This window comes from Hemicordylus capensis, chromosome 5 (genome assembly GCF_027244095.1).
Source record: "Hemicordylus capensis ecotype Gifberg chromosome 5, rHemCap1.1.pri, whole genome shotgun sequence".
Taxonomy (NCBI): domain Eukaryota; kingdom Metazoa; phylum Chordata; class Lepidosauria; order Squamata; family Cordylidae; genus Hemicordylus; species Hemicordylus capensis.
This window is the reverse complement of record NC_069661.1, coordinates 91,887,713-91,910,909: the sequence shown is the minus strand read 5'-3', so window position 1 is coordinate 91,910,909 and position 23,197 is coordinate 91,887,713. Positions and strand designations below refer to the sequence as shown.

The following is a 23,197-nucleotide window of genomic DNA, read 5'->3' as shown; positions in this document are numbered from 1 at the left end:
AAGGGTACCCCGATACATCACGTCTGTATCAAGATGTGTTTTCCTTGTAGTAGATGGTGGAAATGGAGGAGTGCCAGCCTGGCCACTCAGAGTTCAAGCAATTTATCGATCTGCTTGCTTCCTCCAGAGACCAGCAACCTTGGGCTAGTTGACCGAGACAGTAAGCTCCCCATCCTGTTTGGCTGGCATCTGAAGTGACCGTGATCCTCGAGGGATCCATCAATGGGAGACCTCTGAGGAACACTGGGGAGAGCCACCACTGGAAAGATTGTCAGATCTTGGCAGGGAGGAGAATGTGTTTGTGGGCAGAGGCCATGATCAGATTTTGGTGTGGCAGAAGTAGCCTCTGGAGGGGCGAGAGTGCCAACTGGACCATAGTATGCATTCCATGCATGCAATCATAGACCCCAGAACTTATGAGAGGAGCATGTGATCTGCAGAATGATGGTGGAGAAGTGGATGCAATTGGGAGACAATCTTGCCTCTCCTTTCCTGTGGAAGAGAGACAAGTCCCGTATTCTGTTGAAGAGTGCTCCAAGATGTTGAAGCAAGTGGGAAGGATGAAGGGGGCTCTCTTGTATATTGATCACAAAGCCGTGGTCACACAGGCATTGGAGTGTGCAACGGACATCGTTTTGTACCTGTTGGAGTAAGGGGGCTCGGATGATCAGATAGTCTAGGTACGGATGAATCTGCACCCCCTGGAGGTGCAGGTGTGCTAGGACAGCCACAGTGACCTTGGTGAGAACCCGAGGGGCCAAGGAAAAGCCGAATGGCAGTGCCCTGTACTGGGAATGCTTGGTGTTGTAAGATAATCTTAGGAATCGCCTGTGTCCCTGAAAAAATGGGCACATGAAGATAGACCTCCGAGAGATCCACCGATGCCAGGTAGATTGTTCCAGCGAATGGCTTCCTTGATGGTATGAATGGACTCCGTCCTGAACTTTTTCTTTTTGATGAAGTGATTCAGGTGCTTGAGGTCCAAGACCACCATCCAAGATCCATCCTCCTTTGGTACAAGAAAAAAGAGCGAGTCAACACCTTGACATGATTGTGTCAAGGGAACTGGCTCTATCGTCCTTATCCAGATAAGATGACGAATGCCCTGGGTCATCCAAAGATGTTTGTCAGGATTCTAGGAGCAGGGGGAGATGAGGAATCGGTGGTGTGGGGGTAAGATTGAGAAAGTAGCCATTGGAGACTGTGTCGAAGACCAACTTGTCTTGAGTGGTGGACATCCAAGTGGGTATGAACTCCAACAGCCTGCCTCCTACAGTATGTGAATCACTGTTTCTGAGCGTTTGGAGGATTGGAGGCATATGGACAGTTCCCCTGTGCTCTGGAAGAGCCTCGATAACATTGATGCCATTGTGGTCTGCCAAAGCCTCTGGAGTTGAAGGAGCGTTGGTCCCTGAACTGGTTGGAGGAGTTACCCTGGAGCTGCCTATTGTGACAAAAAGATTAGGCCGGAGCACCTGGAGCCAGGTGTTCAGTCGTCAGTGTGGCGGGAGCTGAAAGATCTTGCAGCAGTGCGGGGGGAATGTGCGGGCCAGCTGGCTCCCCCTCGAACACTGGACCCACTGGTGGGTTAGCAGGAGATGCCAAGGGATCGCCCAAAGGGTGTTGGTCATCGAAAGCCTGCAGTTTCAGTTATTTCAGAGAGGAGCATGACAGCTTGGAGTGCTTATAGACCGCCTTAATGAGCAAACGTTCGCTCAGTCGGACAGAGCTGCTTTTTGGGAGAGGAGATCTCTTGTGCTTTTTATTGGCCTGGCCGTTCTCCTTACAAAGTTTAGCTTTCTGTAGAGCCTTTTGAGGGGCTGAGGAGACTCTGCAGTTTGAGCCACCACAATGACAGGGTTAGCGGTCAGGTGCACAGGCGATGCCAATCTAGCCCAATTGGAAAAGAAAAAAAGTTATTTGGTAAATTATTTTTGAAAAAATGCTAAGGCAGTTCCCTTCCCACCCTTGCACAATCTAAGGGAGAGGGGAGAAGGGAAACAGAAAGCAGCAAGAAATTAATATCATGTGATCAAGTCTGTCTTGAGTGTGCTGAGTGCACAATCCTATCTGATGAGCTCCAGCAGAAGGGAAAATTTTCACTCCTCTCTCCGAAAGGATTTTTTGGCTTCAGAAATATAGTATGTCTTTCAGTGCTGTGCCTTCCTCAAGGACATAGTTCTATGCAACCCTCAAGGACATATTCCTGAACTTTCAGAGAGGAAAATTTCTTCCCCTTTCCCTCCATGCACACTTGTCTGCTCTGGGCTGAGCTCTGACAGCATTTTTGCAGCCATGCTGCTGAGTTCACTATACTAATAGGGCACAGAGTGTGAGCCACTCTGTTTTGAGCTAAACTGAACAAAGATGGCAACTTATCACAACTATTGGTGTGAATATTTGTCTGTATATTAGAGAGCAAACCTCAGCTTCTTCTAGGCAGGGTGCTGATATATTGTACTTTTAAAATTTTAGCATAATTTGTTTACATGGTGAAGTTTATATTTATATTATATTTTATTGATTGATTGATTTGATTTGATTTATATACCGCCCTTCTGATACAGCTCAGGGCGGTTCACAACATGATAAAAACAATTAAAAACAAATTAACAATTAAAATCAAACTATTAAAACACAATTATATGGTGAAGAACACAGACAAACTTAAAATTTATTAGAATTGCATATTTTGCTGTGTATTTTTGTATATATCTTTTCTTTCTAATAATATATTAATTTGTTAACAGGAAAAACCCAAGTATGGGTTGAAGGACTACTATATATGTGCGAGGACTGTAACAAGCAAACACTTCAGAGCTTTGGAAACGATTTCAAAGTCGTGATATGCTAAGATGAATACAAAAGACACTTACAAATTTAATGACCATTCTTTCTTTTTCGCTTTGGAAACTGTATACAGAAATCAGGAAACCAATAATTAAGCCAAACATCTACCTTCTTTAGCAATGTGCTATATGTTATCTTGGACTGCAATCCTAAAAGTGCTCTGCTAATATAAGCTTCATTCACTTCATCAGGACGAGTGTCCACTGGGAGTCGTGCCAAGAATAGTTCTTAATTTTTCTTTTTCTCACAACTATTTCATGTTAATCTTTTCAAGGGTTTTTGTTTTCTAACCAAGCACTAGTATCAGTTGTATACTTTCACCCCAACCTGGAGCAGGCATGACTACTCACAAAGAGCCTTTTTTTAAAAGGCTCAAACCCTACTGATGAATTCTTTAGCATGGAAGGAGCAATCTAATCTCAGTAAAAGGGGTAAAACTTTAACCTTTTTGAAAGAGCTCTGTATTTGGACCCCCAAATATTGGATCAGGGAGGGCAATACCTATTTGTGACTGTGGTTCCCCCTGCAGCTAGGGATTAAGCACACACAAGATGCCCTAACCTGAATCAAGCCACTTCACTTTAAATGTAGCGATCACAAAAATCTATGAAAATGTGAATGTATTTTGGGAATATATATGTAAACTGTGTTGTATTTATTTTATTTTCACACACCATTCCCTTTTTAAAGTATGTTCTTATGCTGGTAACTGTGCCTTTAGTAATAGCTATGGAGGAAAAATATTTTCATGTGATGTTATAATGTGGACATATGTTCAAATAGAAAATGTGAGGTGAGGTTCATTTTGAAGCAGATGACAGTTTTGGAATTGAATACTATAACTGTGTTTAACTTATTGTGGTGAATGAGAGAAAAGTAGGGTATCACCCAAATCTGAGGAGGCAACTGAGGAGAGGAAAAGGAAGAGTTAATCCCAAGGCTTTGCAAAAAGACTTGAGCACTTCCTAAAGCACAAGTACCACAATAAATTGATATCTGTTTGGTTTTAGTTGCATTGTTGCACACTAGAGCTCCGAAATGGGGGTGAGGCAGGGGCTTCCTGTTGCACTAGGCTTTTTGCAAAGCTTTCTAAGGTGCAAATGAGGAAGATTCCCTCTTCTGCTCTCTTGAGCCTTCTTTGACTTGCATCAAGCTCTGTGGCTTCAAAAGCAGCCACTAAGACCTCTTGTTGCTTTCCATGCCCCATGCAAATCATGGAAGAAAAAAGGAATCTCCCTCATTTACCCTGAACCTGGAAACATTTGCAAAACAGTGAGCAGACAGGCAGGACTGGCCACGGCTGCTGCCTCCTTGACTCGTCCCTTCTCCCCCCTCCCCGCTTTTCTCCTCCTATCATCTCTATGGTGTGCAAGGCTCTTCTCTCCCCCGAAGCTCCTGTTTCTTCCGCATTAGGCAAAGCATGCCACTCTTCCCTGCCCCACTGGTTCCTACCCACACTGTGCCCCTTCCCCTTACCTCACCTAGTGGCAGCAAAAGAGTCATCAACATCAAATAGTTGTTGTCCTGCTTTTCTCCTTCTCTTCACAGGCAGCCCACTAATGAGACTGGGTGAGGCAGCCCCTCATGTGGCAGATTGCTCACTGACCGTCTTCACCAGCCTGCTGCCTCCAGCCACTTTGGCCAACCTGCTGCCTTTCTCAAACCTCACCCAGAGGCAGCATGCCAGTGGCTATCACTTTCTTCCTCCTCCTCCTTCTCCTCCTCCTCCACTCCCACCCTGCTTTTCAAAAGCCAAGGGAAAGTGGAAATTTGGAGAAGGAGGGTGGAGTGCCACTCTAGCCCAGCACTCTACTCTCTTCCTCTGCATTTCATCTTCAACTCTCTTCCTTTAGCTTTTGAAAAGGTAGAGGATGAGGAAGATTGGGGGGTGGTAGCTGGCACTGCCACTGGATGAGGTTTGGGCAGACCAGCCAGGGTGGTTAGAGACAGGAGACCAGCAGAGACTGCCAGCAGGCAATCTGCCACCTGAGGTAGCTACCTCATCAAGCCTCATTGGCAGGCTGGGCTGGCCATAAGGACTGGGAGAAAACAGAACAATAATTCATTTCCATGCGACACTGTCTGCATGCCCTTTATAAAGTGAGTGAACAAAGATTGGCAATTCCCAAGTAAAGGGCAACTGTAGAAGCATCCTAAGTATTTTCCATTATGATCTATGGGATTAAATCATATTAAGTACTTTGGCTTAATTGAACTGAGGATTATAGTCTTACTGTTTATACTTCTACTGAGTAGGTTAATCAAAGTTTGCTAATTTTAAATTGTATAATTATGGAGATAGGCTAGGAAATACTTGCATTTCCTATTTATTTATTCATTCATTCATTCCATACTGTACAAATATATATATATGTTGGATCCAAACAGTTGTGAGGTGAGCAAAGTTCTGCTCACAGAATGGGGCTCTCCCACCACCTTCTCTTTGCTGGAGCCTCTACACTCCCGAAAAGCTGCTCCCAAGAGAATCCTTGGAATGTCATGAGGCTGTACCTAGAGGGAGAATTGGTGGGAATCTTCCTGACATGAACAGAAGTGCCTTTCATTTGCACTAGGGTACTGTTGGCTCCAATACTAAGTGTTTTCTTGTTGAACTTTCTTTGGATAGATTAATAAAAATGCAGAAAATACTTCTGTCATGCATGACATAGTATATAAAGTATGATTTAGAAAGATGCATTCTCTACTTGGGTAGCTAGCATGCAAAACTGAACAGTTTTAAAAGTTGCTTCCTAGTTTATTTTAGTTTTTAAAATTGCCGAGGAAATGCAGTGCCTGCGGTAGTGTACAGCCATAGCCAGTCCTATAATATTATGAAGATAAATGTAAGTTCTATGACTTTATAATGCTGAGTCATTTAAGAGCCTACTAATGAGAAATCGGGTGTAGAAATTTTGTGAAATCTGTAAGCAATAAGCTGCAGCTCTGATGGCTGCTTTTTAATAAATATCTTATAGTAACACAGCCACCTAACGGCGCTGCAGGGAAATGGCTTGATTAACAAGCCAGAAATTGCCAGTTCGAAGCCCTGCTGGTGTTTCCCAAACTATGAGAAACACCAACAGTATATCGAGCAGCAGCGATATAGGAAAGATGCTGAAATGCTTCATCTCATACTGCCCGGGAGATGGCAATGGTAAACCCTTCCTGTATTCTACCAAAGAACCACAAGGCTCTGTGATTGCCAGGAGTCAACACCAACTCCACGGCAAACTTTACCTTATAGTAACATCTACCCCCAAAAATATGGTAGCTCCTAAGCAGATAAATCAAGCACAATTTTTCTTTCATGTGTGCTCTAGAGTCCACCACATACTCAATAGGCACTGTTTCCCACTACACCTATGATATACACAAGGTGTCAACTTGTACTCAAGTAGATTTAAATCCCTAACTTGCTCCTTTTTTGAGGAACTGTGTACAGACCTACAGTACGAATGGAATGCCCAGATCACATGTATATATCTGATACATGTGGCAGGAAGGAGACACAAAAATTTTAACCAAGGGAATTACCTTTTCTAATTTCATATGGAGATATTTATGATTTTGTTAAGGTCAATTAAACGTACCCTAATGGCGCAGCAGGGAAATGACTTGACTAGCAAGCCAGATGTTGCCGTTTCGAATCCCCGCTGGTATGTTTCCCAGACTACGGGAAACACCTATATCGGGTAGCAGCGATATAGGAAGATGCTGAAAGGCATCATCTCATACTGCGTGGGAGATGGCAGTGGTAAACCCCTCCTGTATTCTACTAAATACAACCAGGGGCAGAGCCAACCAGGGGCAGAGCCACCATTGGGCCAAAGGGTTCAAAGAACCCGGGTCGCTGACCAATCAGGGCCCCCCGCGTCTGATGTCAGACGCGGTGGTGGTAGTTTAGCTCCTGAGCGGGGGCCACGCGGCCCCTTCGGGAGCTAAACTAAGGCTGGCACTGCATTTGCAGTGCCAGCCAGGAGCGGCTCTTCCCTGCAAAGGCAGGGAAGAGTCGCTCCTGGCTGCGCACTGCAAACGCAGCACTAGCCTTACTAGCTCCTGAAGGGGCCGTGCGGCCCCTTCAGGCGCTAAAAGACTGGCGCTGCCTTCACAACGGAGCCTCAAGGCTCCATTCGGGAGCCAGACCACGCCCCCCGCATCTGACGTCAGATGAGAGGGCATGGCTAGCCCCACATCTGACGTCAGGCGTGGGGGCGGGGCTAGCAGGAGCACCCGCCGCGGCTGCACACGGGCCACCGGCGGTCTTGCTATGCCCCTGAATACAACCACAGGGCTCTGTGGTAGCCAGGAGTTGACACTGACTCAACAGCACACTTTACCTTTAATAACTGCAGGAAAATTGAAGTAGCACTCATGGCCTGAGGCTTTGGTTTAGATCCAGAGTTTGCCTTTTATTTGCACTCATTTACTCAAGTAAAAGTGCCTTCTGATAGTAAAGCAAGAGCTTTGGAACAAGTCAATGACATTGGTGGGATGAGATACATAACTCTGGGTAGGATCACACCCATAATTTGCAGCTAACTTGCACTGCTTTTACAAAATTCATAATTAAAATGAAAACAGGAATGAAGTCCTGCAAGTGGAGAAAGACTCGAATCCGACAGATTATAACATAGAGTACATTTGAAGATCTATGCTCAGACAATACATATGGCAAAGAAGTGATTCTTTTCTGCCCGTATTGCATCCACAAGTTCACATCCAGCAGAGTTGTTCAGGGTTGTGAGAGGGCTAGTATGTGCCCCTCCTCCTTTGAATCAGAATCTGGAACCATTGATTACATGCTGTGACATGTTTAATTAATTCTTTGTGAGGAAAATCTCTCGTTTTTTGGGCCAATTTAGACTCGGGCTCTACCATTTCTTCAGTGTCTGATGTGGATGTGTCCAGTGGTGACTCTTGTGGTTAAGTTGGATCAGTTCCAGCTTGTGACTCCTGAGGACGTGGATGAGCTGCTTGGAGCAGTGCGGCCTACCACCTTTTCTCTTGATCCTTGCCCGACGTGGCTTATACTATCTGGTAGGGGGGTTGTTGTAGAACACCTGGTAGAGATCATAAATGCTTATCTGAAGGAGGGCAGGATGCCTCCTTGTCTTAAGGAGACAATTATTAGACCACTTCTGAAGAAGCCTGCCTTGGATCCCTCAGAGTTGAGTAACTACAGGCCTGTCTCCAACCTTCCATGGCTGGTCAAGGTGATGGAGAGGGTTGTGGCCTCCCAGCTCCAGACAGTTTTGGAGAAAACTGGCTATGGGGTGGAGACTACCTTGGTCAGCCTAATGGATGATCTCCAATTGGGAATTGACAGAAGTCTGACTATGTTGGTTCTTTTGGACCTCTCAGTGGCTTTCAATACAATCTACCATAGTATCCTTCTGGAGTGTCTGAGGGGGTTGGGAGTGGGGGGCACTGCTTTGCAGTGGTTCCGCTCCTACCTCTCGGGCCGGTTCCAGATGGTATCCCTTGGAGAATGTTGTTCTTCAAAATCTGAACTTCTGTATGGTGTCCCTCAGGGCTACGTATTGTCTCCAGTATTGTTTAACATCTACATGAAACTGCTGGGAGAGATCATCAGGAGATTTGGTGCAGGGTGCTATCAGTATGCTGATGACACCCAAATATATTTATCCATGTCAACATCATCGGGAGAAGGCATAACCTCCCTAAATGCCTGTCTGGAGACAGTGACGGGCTGGATGAGGGATAACAAACTGAGACTGAAGACAGAGGTACTCATTGTGCAGGGTTGAAACTCAGGAGAGTTTGATCTGCCTGTTCTGAATGGGGTCACACTTCCCTGGAAAGAACAGGTACACAGTCTGGGGGTGCTTCTGGATCCGAGCCTCTCCCTGGTATCCCAGGTTGAGGCACTGGCCAGAGGTGCCTTCTATCAGCTTTGGTTGATATGCCAGCTGCATCCATTTCTTGAGATAAGCAACCTCAGAACAGTGGTACATATGCTGGTAACTTCCAGACTGGATTACTGCAATGCGCTCTGTGTGCAACTGCCCTTGTGTGTAGTTCAGAAACTACAGCTGGTTCAGAATGTGGCAGCCAGATTTGTCTCTGGGTCATCTCGGAGAGACCATATTACTCCTGTTATTGAAAGAGCTACACTAGCTGCCGATAAGTTTCCAGGCAAAATGCAAGGTGCTGGTTATAACCTATAAAGCCCTGCTTGGGCCCTGGGTTTTTAAGAGAACATCTTCATAATGAATCCCACTGCCCATTGAGATCATCAGAAGAGGTCCATCTGCAGTTGCCACTCGCACGTCTGGTGGCTACAGGGACAAGTCTTCTCCGCTACTGTCTTGGAGCTTTGGAATGCGCTCCCTGTTGTGGAACACGCTCCCTGCTGAAATAAGAGCCTCCCCATCTCATAATTTTTTAAAAAATCTTTAAAGACACATTTGTTCACCTAGGCTTTTAATTAGATACCGTTTTAATAGTTTTAACATTGTTTTAAAATATTGTTTTAAATTTTTAAATTGTAATGTTTTAACATTTTGCTGTTATTTATTTTAACCAATGTTTTAATTTCTCTGTTGTCATTTATTTGTTTTAATTAATATTTTAACTTTTCTGTTATTTTTTGTTGTAAACCACTTAGAGACATAAGTTTTGGGAGGTATAAAAATAGGTTAAATAAATAAGCCAATGCTGACAACTTTAATCAGTATTGTACAGGAATAAGACATAAAAATAGAAAGTACTGGAGAGCAGACTAATGTCTGTTTATTGCAATCAATGTCCCCTTGATTTTAGAAAGCACGTGCATGTAGACCTTGATGCATGTGTTTAGGACTAGATCCACAGTGTGTGAAATCTGGTGTGCTTTTTGCATAACTACTCCTGAGATTAAACAAAGTGCAACATTAATTCATAAGTTGCTTCCAGATTCAGCAGCAGAACAGCATTTCAGTTCATTTTGCAAATCCCAGAAAGCAGAAGAAGAAAACATTCTGAAGTTGCTTACTGACTCTCAGCTGCAATGATTAGTAAAAGCAGCAGCACTAAAATGGCCAGGAACAGGCTGCTAGGCAACCTGCTGCATACCTTATGCATGTCACAAATGCCACATCTGTGCAATGGATATGCCATCCCTGAATGCCATTTTATGTTACATTATATAACTAATGTTTAATATGCTCCATTGTGGTTGCATCCACAATAAATTTAAATTCAGTAGATTAGTATGCTGGTATAAGGAAACTTTTGGATATGTGTTTTCCATGTGGTTGAAATGTGTATATTCCTGCCTAGTGTTGTTGTTTTTGTATTGTGGAGGTGGCTCTAAAAGATCTCTGGTCATAATATACATTCTAAAGGTTGATCTAGGTTACTTTATCATGATCGTCACTTCTCTGCCCCATTTCTACCAGCACTTCACTGCACAAGAAGTCTGGTCTTGTGCAACCTTGTTGGGTCCAGAGGATGCCGGCTGGTGTCCTGACTAACAAAGTGTGTGTGCTTTCAGAGACTGTGGGGGTACAACAAGAGTCCTCATGCCATGAGGACTCTCATTGCAGCCCAGTTTCCCCCATTCCCCCTGCATGTGCTGTTACACAAGACCCATTAGAGTTCCAAGTGCTCCCTGCATTCCACAGGGGCTTTATAAGATCGGAAACACATCTGAGGGTCAGCAACATGTTTCAGATCTTAGAGGGCCCTTCTGGGGCATGGGGAGTGCTTGGAACTGGGATAATCAGGGAGTTTCACAAGGGCACTCATCACACCTCCGCAGTCTCTTGAAGTGTGCATGCTTTGTTAGAATATCTGCCAGTCTTTGCAGAAATCAGTGGGACTTCCATGTAAAATGTATGACTGGCCAGCGGTAAGGCTTCCAGACCTTAAACAGCTTAATCTAAAGCTAGATTCTAGTAACAAAGCAGTTCCTGTATATGTCTCTACTAATAATGACTAATCACTAATTGAACTGTCAGTGTGCTAGAGTCAGTAGCAAGAGTTAGATATTACTCTACTGCAGGGTTTCTCAACGTGTGGGTCCCCAGATGTGATTGGACTTCAGCTCCCATAATCCCCAGCCCCAGTGGCCTTTGGTAGGAATTATGGGAGTTGAAGTCCAATTACATCTGGGGACCCACACGTTGAGAATCCCTGCTCTACTGGGTAATGATAAACACACTGGGGAACTGTAAACTCACATCCAGGAAAAGAAACAGGTAAAGCCTCCTTTTAAAAAAAACATTTGTATATAGATGTCTATTAATTTTTTTTAAAAAAAAAACTTGTTTCACCTTTTGAGAAATGTGCACTATCATTTGCGTGCTTCACTCTTGCCCTTCATAGCTAATAACATATGGCTGAGCGGGACCTGGGAGACTCGCTGGCTTGGTCCAGGAGATGGTAAATGTCTTGACTAAGAGACGGAGAAGTCTCAGGTGCTTTAGGAGGGGTGGTAGTAAGACCATTTCTTTAAAACAAAAAAACCTTCACTGGAACCAAGTGATTCATCTAACTACAAAATAGCCACCAAATCTTTAATTTTTCAGCAAGATGCTCAAGCATGTATTATCCACAAACTGCAGACATTTGTAGATAATATTAATCACCTCTATCTATTTCACTCTCGTTTCCAGCCCAGGTTCAGGACAGAAACTGCTTTGATCAACCTGGCTGGTGACCTATGCTGGGGAACAGACAGCAGTTTAATCCTATTGATGCCACCCAATCTTTTGGTGGCTTCCAGTACCATCAACACTAGTCTCTTGAATTGACTATCTGGGTTGGGAATCAGGCACTATACTGCAGGGGTTTATTTCCTGATCAGTAGAAAGACTTCAGAATTCTGCTTCTCCCCATGGCAAACGCTTGGATGTTGTAGAGGTCTATTGCTCCTCCCAAGCTGTCTGAGCCACCTTAGTGATCACCGGCAGCATAGGAAGGGCGGCCAGATGCGAGGTCTTACCACTGCCATCATATTACAAGCAGGGTATTTTAGATCCTCCTCTGGCAGCTTTGTCCATACCCAAAGCCTCTGCTATCCCTCTTAGTAAGGCATGATAGGCTTTAATTCTTCTGACAGGGAAGTGCTGTAGATGTCTTTGGTGGTACATCAGGGGATGGCTCACCTCATCAGAATCCATGTCAGTGGACTCAGAAGCAACATCGCAATACAGTCCAAGATCAGTAAGGTCCAAAGTTCCAGTTTTCTCTCTCTTCTTCTGTTTGTATTTAGATGAGCCGAGGAGCCAGCAATGAGGTGTTGATGCTTTGGTGGTCAAATAGAAACTGGGAAAACAGTGCCCCCAACTGCCCATTTCAATGGAAGCACAGAGCACGTACAGAGTAGAGTGGGCATCACGAGGAGCAAGTCAATCTACCCGCAAGGCCCCTGCACAGGCGCAGAACTCCATTCCTTATTAATGCAATGGAACACGATCCAGATCTCGCAGGTTTCCAATCTACATGAAACTTCTGGAAGAATTCAAGGAGTTCACAATGCTGGTATAGTTTTGATATATATAAAAACCATGTTAGCATTATGAACTTCTTGAATGATCTCACTAGACTGGAGGATACCGAGTTATCAAAGGCAAATAAAAGTACCTATAGCCAATTGCAAATAATTACTGTGATAAGCTAGAGCACTTAGGGTCTATTTTGGGTGAAAATTGTGAGAAGGCTTTTTTCTTTTCTTTTTTAAAGAGTCATTGATTAAATGTAGTAATATATATTAACACATAATTATAGAATGCAAAATACAAGAAGTTCTTAAGATATTTCAATTTCTGTTCTAATTTAATTCATGAACAAGGTAAAAGGGAAACACACGCACACACAACTAAAACTGTCTAAACCAGGCCTGCTCAACTTAGGCCCCCCAGCTGTTTTTGAACTACAACTCCCATAATCCCCAGCCACAGTGGCCAATAGCCTGGGATTATGGGAATTGTAGGCCAACATCTGCAGGAGGGCTGAAGTTGAGCAGCCCTGGTCTAAACTAACAAGAAGCTCTGGTATACATCAACTAGAGGAGAACAATTATTGCATGTTTCCATCCATACTCTTAAGCCGAACATACTGTAAACGTAGACATCTCTGGTACCTTCCCTATTTTAGATATTATTTTTGGAACTAATGAATTTCACCAACATTTTGCAATTAACATTCTGGCTGCTGCCAACAAATTCCATAGAAGTTCCTCATGCTCTTCTGTCTAACCGATTCTGTCTTCTGTCTACCCTAAATAGCCCTGCAATGTAATGAAAGGACACAAAAAAGGCTTTCCAGATGGTTAGGGTACAATACTGTACCAGAAAGCTGAAAGAAGCATGAGGCTTATAGATTTTGTTAGCCATGAACTTGCTGTCAGTAAAATTTGCTATTTACTGAAATTTTTAGAGCTGAAGTCATGATTAGAATTGAATCACAATTCTGGCCTGCTCACTTTTATATTAATGATTGCCAAACGAAGTGCTATGGGGCAAAGCTGGATGGCGATGTTATCAACATTTTAGTGTCATTTAGCAATTAATTTTAGCATTTATTGGCCCATATTCTGTGCAGCAGTAGGTCAACGGGAGAGGTGCTTAAAGGCCAGTAATGTATTTAAACCACAAACTTCTGTGGAGAGTACATTCCACAACCCAGGAGCAGCTACAAAGAAAGCCCAGTCGAGTTGCCAGGAAAAGGTCCTTTTCAGATGACCTCAGCATGCGGTGGGGATCATACAGAAGGTGGTGTTCTCTAAGGTAACCCGGACCTAAGCCATTCAGAGCTTTAAAGGTAATAACCAGCACTAATCAACCTACTTTCCTTTCACTGTCTACAACTGGACTAAACTTGGTTCAAAATGAGGTCCACAAGTTAGATCTCTTGCACCTCAAAAGTTCACATGTCCACCATCTTGGATTGGGGTGGAAGACATCATCATAAACTACACCATTGGGACATCCTTATGTGTGCATACAGCTGTAGCAAATTTGGTTCAAAATTGTCAATGATCTAGTGCACTTGCACCTCAAAACTTTGTGCCCTCCATCTTGAATTGGGTTGGATGACATTGTCACAATCTACATTGTTGAAGTGTCCCTACAGCTGCAGCAGTAGTGATGTGTATGGTCCGGAGCAGTCCGGACCAGCACCAAAGGGGAGCCTATCTTTTAGGGCGGGGGGGCTTGTTTACCCCTCCCGCACCTCTTTGCCCCCGCCAGTGGCCGTAATCTACTGTAAAATTGGGGCGCTGGAAACCAGCCGCCCCAGCCGCCGCCGCTTCCGCCGCCCCCCCCCCCCCGCGAGCAAATTAGAGGGAAAAAAGGCTACTGCCTACAAGGAAGGGCTACTGCCGCCCTGCCGCCCCCCCACCCGCCACCCCCCCACGAGTGCTCACCAAGTTAGAAGAATTTAGAGAGGAGCTCGCGAACAGAGCTCCTCTCTTATCGAAGCCTCCGGCCCAACTGGGGCCTTGGGCGCGTGCGCACGCGCGCTAGAGCTCTTTATCCACTAGAGCTTTTGCTGGAGGCCCGGTCTACCCAGCAAAAGCTCTAGTGGATAAAGAGCTCTAGCGCGCGTGCGCACGCGCCCAAGGCCCCAGTTGGGCCGGAGGCTTCGATAAGAGAGGAGCTCTGTTCGCGAGCTCCTCTCTAAATTCTTCTAACTTGGTGAGCACTCGTGGGGGGGTGGCGGGTGGGGGGGCGGCAGGGCGGCAGTAGCCCTTCCTTGTAGGCAGTAGCCTTTTTTCCCTCTAATTTGCTCGCGGGGGGGGCGGCGGCTGGGGCGGCTGGTTTCCAGCGCCCCAATTTTACAGTAGATTACGGCCACTGGCGGGGGCAAAGAGGCGCGGGAGGGGTAAACAAGCCCTCCCCGCCCTTAAAGCAATACCCCCCCACCCGGACCCGGACCAACCAGGGCAGAACCGGTCTGGCAGTTCGGCCATTCTATAGAATGGCCGCCGGACCGGTTCGGACACACGCCTATGCAGCAGTTTTGGTTCAATTCAGTTAAGCGGTTCATAAGTTAGCCCACGTGCGCCTCCAAAGTTTGTGTGTCCACCATCTTGAATTGGTGTGGATGACATCATCACAAACTATGTCATTGAGGTGAGTTGCAGTCACTCACTGCAACTGTACCCAATTTGGCTCAAATTGGTTAGACAGTCCACAAATTAGCCAGCTTGTGCCTCAAAAGTTTGTGTCCGCCATTTTGAATTTGAGTCGATGACATCATCATGCACCACACCATTTGGTCATCCCTATGTGTCCCTACAGCTGTAGCAAATTTGGTTCAAATTGGTTAGGCGGTTCACAAGTTAGCCCACTTGTGCCACAAAAGTTTATGCATCCACCATTTTGGATTGGGTTTGATGACATCATCACAAACTACACCATTTAGGTGTCCCTATGTGTCCCCACAACTGTACCCAATTTGGTTCATATTGGTCCAGGAGTTGCAAAGTAGATGGTGGGGGGAACACACAGATACACACAAAGAATGCCTGGTGATCTCATAAGCCTACTGGAAAGTAGACTAAAGAGGTGCTCCTAGCTATATCCTCCACCTGAGATACCTGGGTGAGGCCTGGATCTAAGAGCACACCCAAACTGTGTACCTGTTTTTTTTCTGGGAGAGTGTAACCCCAACCAGAACAGGAAGCTCTATCCCATCCCTCAAATTCTGATCCCCCACAATGAGTACCTCTGTCTTGCTTGGATTCAATTTCAATTTGTTGTCCCTCATCCAGCCTATTACTGCCTGTAGGCAGGTGTTTAGGGAATGGGTACCATTATCATCGGAAGAGGAGGAGGAGGAGATTTGAGTGTCATCAGCATACTGATAGCACCCTACACAAAATCCCCCAATGACCTCACCCAACAGTTTCATGTAGATATTAAAAAGCATTGGTGACAGAATGGAGTCCTGAGGGACTCCATATAACAGCTCCTGTTTGAGGAGCAGCTGTCACCAAGCTCCACCATCTGGAACCTACCCGAGAGATAGGAGCAGAACCACTGCATTTGAGTGTGGTAATTTTGACATTAGCTACTGGACTCGTGGTTAATCTCAATCTGCTGTATGCGCTATTGCAGTATGCAAGAGCACAGACCTTATGCTTCTCACAGGCCAGATGGCTCCTTTGTGGGGATGTTGCACTGCCTGCTTATTCAGTCCTATCCTACCTGCATATCCTTGCAGCTTCTTGTTTTCCTCTTGGCTTGAATAGCAGCAAGGTGCACAGCTAGGGGTTCTGCTGAAACACAGTCATAGAAGACACAAAAATGGGCAACTGCCCTAGTAAGGTTAGGGAACACCTGACATGCACATTGATCTGTAAGACTTTTCTTGCATGCCAAGGAACCAACACTTAGGGAGAACCTGGTGAACATGGAAAGTGTTCATGTGCTCTTCTCTGTTCTGCTGACGCATCCACAATGGCGCCAAACATATTAAAAGGTATTGGCTCACATGATGTGCAACACCACTGTTCTCAATTGGCCGGTGCTGCTGTGCATATGAAAGCCAGCCCTGGTAGTGCTGTGCAAGAGCACAGTTGCACAACTACTTATAACAATGTGCCAGCACTAGCGCAGTATTACTTACATTGTTTTCCCCTGCCTTCCAGGCTGGCTTCCACGCGCAAAGCAGCACTGGCCGATCAGGAATGCCAGCGTTGTCTTTCACATCATGTGGGTTACTATGTGGTACAGCTCTTCTTAGACTACCATTTCAGAATGCGGATGGGGACTGCATGTTTTAATGCACACACTTATAAAAATGCCTACACCTTTCTTCCTTTTTAAGCCTAGCACATATTTATTAAAAAAGAAGTGTTCTTGTTTAACCATTTCCTGACATGCTATTGCTGGCTGACACGGTGTGAGATTCTGATGGGAATTCCAGCAGACAGTGTTGGTGCTGCTGCAGAGGCTGAAGTGCAGTGTCACTATTTCTGATGGGCTATTGGGCAAGTCCATTGCCACGGTTTCTCCCATGGGAGAAGTTGTGGGGTTGCTGCTTGCACAACCATCAGTCAGAAACAGCAGTCCTGCTGCTTCCATGTCAGCAGAAGCACCACCAGTGTCTTCTGTCCCCATTAGACGTGTGCATCCTATCAGCCATTATTTTATGTACAGACTACTTTTCAACAAAAAGTTTTCAAAGTACTTTACACACAGCAAAAGGAATGAGAAGATGATGCCTTCTCCCAAAGGGGCTCACAACCTATAAAGAAACACACCAGCAACCGTCACTAGAGAGTCACTATGCTGGGCTGAATAGAGACAGCTGTTCCCTTCCTGCTGAATGTATTCTTTTAAGTCAACACTTTCAAAGGTGCCTCTATACCCAGTTAGCAGGGTTACGGTTATTTATGTTAGGGACCATTTTACACGGAGGAGCTCAAATAGTCTGGCACCAATCCACTTATTATAATGTGAATTTCTGAGTCATTGTTCTTCGGTCCACAGCCAAATGTTAGGAAAGCAGTTCCTGTATGTGTCTCTACAAATTGTGACTCATGGATGATTAAACCATAAATGTTTTAGGACCAATAGTTATAGTCAAAAATAACACTGCTCAGTAATCAATGCATATGAAGGATCGTATAGAATCAGCAACAACTAACCTTCCTTTAAAAAAATATTTGCAGTAATAAGAATTATATTGATTTTTTTTAACTGTTTCTCATTGAGTGTTCTAAGGGTAAAATATAAGCAATGTCCTGAATTTAAAGAGATTTTTCCTGACACTTACCCTAGCTCTAACTAGACTACTTAGTCAATGGAACAAACTACCTAGGCAAGTTTACATCTTTGTTCCTCAACAGACAATTCATACCAATCACTCCAACTGGCCTACTGACCACCTCTTTCATGTCGCCTTTACCACAATCTGTCCTTGCTCTTTTTTTCTCCTGTTCCAATCCAGCTGCCATGTTTCCTTTTGATACTGGATATGCTGTGAACAATTTATCACACAGTGTAGGAGGCTAATCCTATATATGAGTTGTGGGTCCCACTTGCTCCATGCACACAGGGCTGATGTAAATTAGTTTTCTTCCCAGAATGCAGTGGAAGTAGGACTCCCACCCTTCAGTTCCAGGCCTCCTTGCTCCATCTAAACAGGGCTATGAAGGAGCTCCTGCTTTTCTAGCAATAACATCTAGATTACTCTTTCATTTCTAACCTCCACCCACTCCTCCTTAGCTGTTAGGGAGGGAGGGAAGGGAGTCAGTATTCAAATATATATAAATATAGAAAGTGGGTAGGGCCCAGTTTCATGGCTCTAGATTCTCTCTCTGAGGAACCCCCTGTGCGGGCTCATGGCCAACTCTGAGCAAGGCAGAGAGGCTATTCACACGATGGGGCAAAATCAGGCTAGCAGAGGCTCGCCCAATGTTGCCCCATCGTGTGAACCACCGGGCTCGGCTACGAGCCTGGTGGTTCCTAGGCAGGTAACCCGCCTAAGTACCCCTGCCCTTAGCCCAGGTTTGCGGAGCGAGTGCTCTGCAAAACCGGGCTATCTGATCATGAGTAGCTGCAGCGCAGCTACTCATGAGTAGACCCCCAGAGGGGAGGCGAAAAGCCTCCTCCCGGTTCTGGGGGTCTCCCCAGTATGCCCTGTGTGCTTGCGCAGGGCATACTGGGGCTTCCGGGGGCCGCAATGCCCCTGAGCTCCCCAGCCCTCGCCGTCTCTGTCACGGAGCTGGCAATTGTGTGGGCGGCCAATCCGGCTGCCCAGGGCTCCCTCCGCGCTTGTGTGCGGGGAGAGCGGGCTTAGCCCACTCTCCCCGCTCACTGCCACAAACCAGGTCTTCCTGATCATGAGACCCGGTCCAGAGACTCACTTCTACAAAACCTACCTTTCTGATTTGCCACCACACAAGTGAACTCAGCTGAGTGACAGTAGTAAGGTTGCCACCAAGAACCACAGTGGCAAGGCTTTTTCTAAGAACACGTAACAGCTGCTAAAAGCGTTCAAGTTACTTCAGGAAAAGGCAAACCTGACTCGCCAGCCCTAAGACCACCCCACAGTGTCGAAGTTTGAGGGAATACAGCCTGCTCCCTGCACCAGAGACAGCTTCTTCAGGAAGAACTGAAGAAGAACCCGGTACTCTTCCTCCCAACTGAGGCAGAGCTCCCAGGAGTCAGAGCTAATCTCTGCTTCCCAAACCTACACCATCACAGAACTGTCTCCAGTACACTACCCTCCCAGGCCACCTCTTACAGTTATGCCCTATCCTTTCCCTGCAGTAATCCTTTGCGGCGGCAGCTCCACTTATGGCGGCAGGGTGCCTTTCCCATAGCTATTGACACTCCACCCACGTCCCCCACTGCGGGGCCACTCAGTCCCTCCTCCTGGATCAGGGAGCTGGTAGTAACTGAAATTAAAAAGCATGCCATTTCCTCCAAATAGCCTATGCCTAAAAAGGGGTTGGATGTATTCACAGAGCGTCCCTGGCCCCACAGGCCTCCTGTGTGCCTTGTACAGATTTGGTCCGTAGAAAGAATATCTTGAATGCAATATCTTGAATATAAAGAATAACTTTGACAGGACAATGGAGAATAAGTGGACTCATTGGGATGTAAATCAAGGGTTTTTTCAGGTGTTTGTGGGTTACAAGAGAAGTATTTTGATTTGGTCCCAGAAGCTGATAGGAAAGCATTATCAGACAATATTCTCATACCTTCCAATATATGCAATCAAAAAGGATTTCATTGTGATGATGACTCATTTTCATGGTAACTCGGATAATATCCTTATTTATATATTCAGTGGGTGACCTTGGTTAAATCACTATTTCAGCTGAATACCCCAAGAAGAGAAGAAAAGCAGTCTATCTCACTAGTTTATTGTGGAAAACAGATTGAGGTAAGAATCTATATTATTAATTCTCCAAGACGGGCCATGCGTGGGGACGTGGTAGAAAGGAGGCGATTGGCTGACAGAGTTTGCAAGCAGAAGCAGCCGATTGGGCATGGGGATTCCATATGCAGATAGGGAGAAGGAGCCTGTGAGAGCAGAAGCACCATGCTGATTGGGCAGTGGGGATTCTATATGCAGATAGGGAGGAGGAGTCTCTGGCACTGTGATGATTGGGCAGTGGGGGGGAGGAGCCTGTGATGGTTAAGGTCAGTTGGAATGCAACTGTTACTGGTCGGAAGATGTTCTTGATTGTAGAGGAGAGGAATCTCTCTCTATAAAAGGATAGCAGGCAGGGGACTGCAGAAAGATGGGTCCTGAGGGAGGAAGGAGCCCCTTCAGGAGAAGGAGGCTGCCGTTGTGTGAATTAAATGAGGAAACAAGATGAACAAAATCTGTTAACAGGGAGGGAGGAAGAGAGAGAGAAAAACATGAAGGGAGGGAGAAAAAAGAGTGGGGAAGAGTGAGTGGAGGAGAGAGAAAGAGAAAAAGAAGGGAGGGGGAAGAGAGACAGAAGGAAGGGCAAGGGACAGGCCTGAGCCTGTCAGCAGCCTGAGGGGAATGAGTGGCCATGGCGGCACTGGCAGCAAGGAAGGGCCCAGTCAACCACTGCTGCTGTTTGGGGCTACCGAGGCCATTGTCAGAGGGAGGCAGGCTGACAACGGATGGGCCCGGGCCTGTCAGTGGCCTGAGGGGAACGAGCAGCCATGATGGTGGATGCAGTGAGGAAGAGAAAAAGAGAAAAAGTCATGTGGGTGGCCAATTTGGCCACCCAGGGCTGTCTTCTGATCATCTGGGGGGAACCTGGGCTAAGCCCACTCTCAACGTGAACCTCCTTCCGGAGAGTCTCACTGATCGTGAGACTTGCCTCATTGTGTTTTTATTGTACATTGGCTTAGGGATCTCCTCTTTTTTTGTGTAGAGGCAATTCATTAATCAAATCAATAAAAGATAAAGGTTAAACTTCATCAACTGGGAAGTTAAATTGTTGATGTTAAATTACTACAGCAAGATCCATCAGCTGTTTACTGGTGTTTCTCCTGAGATGCTCAAAAAACGGTGGTACAGTTAACAACCATCCCATTACAGAAATAATTCGTATGCCACGTGCAAAGACAGCATCTTCCATACTTTCTTAGGCTGCATTCTCACAATCACAGTGATTATGGTTAAACCGTGATTGCCGAGTTTCTTGGAGCTGGTTGTGAGAAAGCAGATTTCCCAGGCAAACCTGGTCAAACTGTGATGGTTAAGCCACTTTTAACCAGAATCAATAACCAGGATCAGATCCTGATTAAATGCGGTTTAACCACCACAGCTTGACCAGGATTGCCTGGGAAATCTGCATTCTCACAACAGTACCATGGAGCTCAACAATCATGGTTAACACTTTAACCAGAATTGGTGTGATTGTGAGAACACAGCCTTACTCAATTTAAAGGAATATAGGATGGGTTCTATATTTTTGTGAGCCTTGCAGTAAATCTTCACAGACGTGACAACCGAAACACCAAGTAAGTTAAGTACTTTCATGCATTTAAGTATAACTTAAACACAGAGCATCTGTGCAGTTGTGCACTGAGCCTGTGGCATCCCCCCGCAGTGCTCTTGCTCTCTCTCCCTCCCGCAGCTCTCCCCATTGGGTGGGCCAGGGCCAGGCCATCCCACTGCCGCCTCCTACCTCCTCCTCCCGGCTGGTAGGGCTTTGCCTGCCGTCTGCCCAACTCCTTGCCACCGCCATTATTTCTCCCCGCCACCGCCTCCTCTTCCTGGCTGGCGGGACTTTGCCCGCCGTCCACCCACCTCATCTGGCCAGAGGGGCTTCGCCTGCCGGCCCTCCCCCTCTGCATCCTGACTGCCGCCATTATTTCTCTCTGCTTCAATGCTGGAACGCTTGCACGCTCTAGAGTATCTGCATGTTAGTACTTGATTGCTCCTCTCACTTCAGAGATCTTCCCACCATCACCTGAGCTGCACTCCTGTTTCTCCTCCTCCATCCAGTTGCTTCCATCTCCTTCACCCTTCTTGGTCATGGCTGCAGCACTGCTGCTGCCTATTGGCTGAGCTGCAATCCTCTATCCCCAGAGACCACCCCACCCTCACCTGAGCCCCGCTCCTGCTCCTCCCCACAGGAGCAGCAACAGTTGACAGGGCCCTTCCTCACTGCTGCCTCCACCATGGCTGCTCATTCCCCTCAGGCCGCTGACAGGCCCGGGCATATCCCTTGCCTGCCTGCCTCCTTCTGACAATAGCCTCCGTAGCCCCAAACAGCAGCAGTGGTTGACTGGGCCCTTCCTTGCTGCTAGTGCTGCCATGGCCGCTCATTCCCCTCAGGCTGTTGACAGGCTCAGGCCTGTCCCTTGCCCTTCCTCCTGTCTCTCTTCCCCCTCCCTTTTTTTTTCTCTTTCTCTCTCCTCCACTCGCTCTTCCCCACTCTTTTTTCTCCCTCCCTTCATGTTTCTCTTCCTCCCTCCCTGTTAACAGATTTTGTTCATCTTGTTTCCTCATTTAATTCACACAACGGCATCCTCCTTCTGAAGGGGCTCTTTCCTCCCTCACAACCCGTCTTTTTGCAGACTCCTGCCTGCTATCCTTTTATAGAGAGAGAGTCCTCTCCTCTACAATCAAGAACATCTTCCAACCAGTAACAGTTGCATTCCAACTGACCTTAACCATCACAGGCTCCTCCTCTTCATCTGCATAGGGAATCCCCACTGCCCAATCATCACAGTGCCACAGACTCCTCCTCCCTATCTGCATATGGAATCCCCACTGCCCAATCAGCATGGTGCTTCTGCTCTCACAGGCTCCTTCTCCCTATCTGCATATAGCATCCCCACTGCCCAGTCAGGTGCTTCTGCTTGCAAACTCTGTCAGCCAATCGCCTCCTTTCTACCATGTCCCCACACATGGCCCATCTTGGAGAATTAATAATACAGATACCTCAAAACTTAAAAGGTTTTCTTCATTTTTGAAGGGATCGGGGATAATGTTTTTCAGATTCATTTCTTATATCCGGGCATAACTACATGTTTTACCTAGTGATGTGCACAGACCACGGAGGCGCGGTCCGATGCCGGGGGGGTTGCTGTAAGGGCGGGGGGTTGTATTTACCCCTCCCGCCGCTTTTCCTCCTGCGGCCCTCCAGTTTTGAGTAAAGATTTCAGGGTGGCAGCGTTCCTCCCTGCCGCCCCTGCCCCCTTGTCCGCCAAAAGCAGAAGTAACTTCAGCACATGCGCCCGCTGCCGATGTGCACGTGCGTGCCGCCAATGTGCGCGTGCACGCCGTGCACGTCACTGTGATGTGCGTGGTGGGGGCACGCGCGGCGGCAGGTGCATGCTCGGAAGTTACTTCCGCTTTTGGCAGACAACAAGGGGGCAGGGGCGGCCGGGGGGAACGCTGCCTCCCTGAAATCTTTACTCAAAACTGGAGTGCCGGAGGGGGCAAA

The 23,197-nt window shown here is 46.4% G+C and overlaps 1 protein-coding gene and 1 long non-coding RNA gene across 4 annotated transcripts in view; one reads left to right on the top strand and one right to left on the bottom strand.

Moving 5' to 3' along the window:
* The window catches only part of MICU3 (mitochondrial calcium uptake family member 3), a 103,971-nt gene extending 91,360 nt beyond the window's left edge, over window positions 1–12,611 (top strand). For 2 of the 3 annotated variants that reach the window (XM_053256318.1, XM_053256319.1), the window contains one exon: window positions 2,751–5,498. Coding sequence is in view for 1 of the 3 variants with exons in the window: in XM_053256321.1 (XP_053112296.1) it covers window positions 12,068–12,181 (114 nt within the window). In the remaining 2 variants the exon portion in view is untranslated. Of the gene's footprint in view, window positions 1–2,750; window positions 5,499–12,067 lie in introns of those variants that run through there. The other variant, XM_053256321.1, reaches the window with a different exon arrangement.
* LOC128327496 (uncharacterized) overlaps window positions 1–23,197 on the bottom strand; it is a 57,465-nt gene that overhangs the window by 28,205 nt on the left and 6,063 nt on the right. The window lies entirely within an intron of this gene.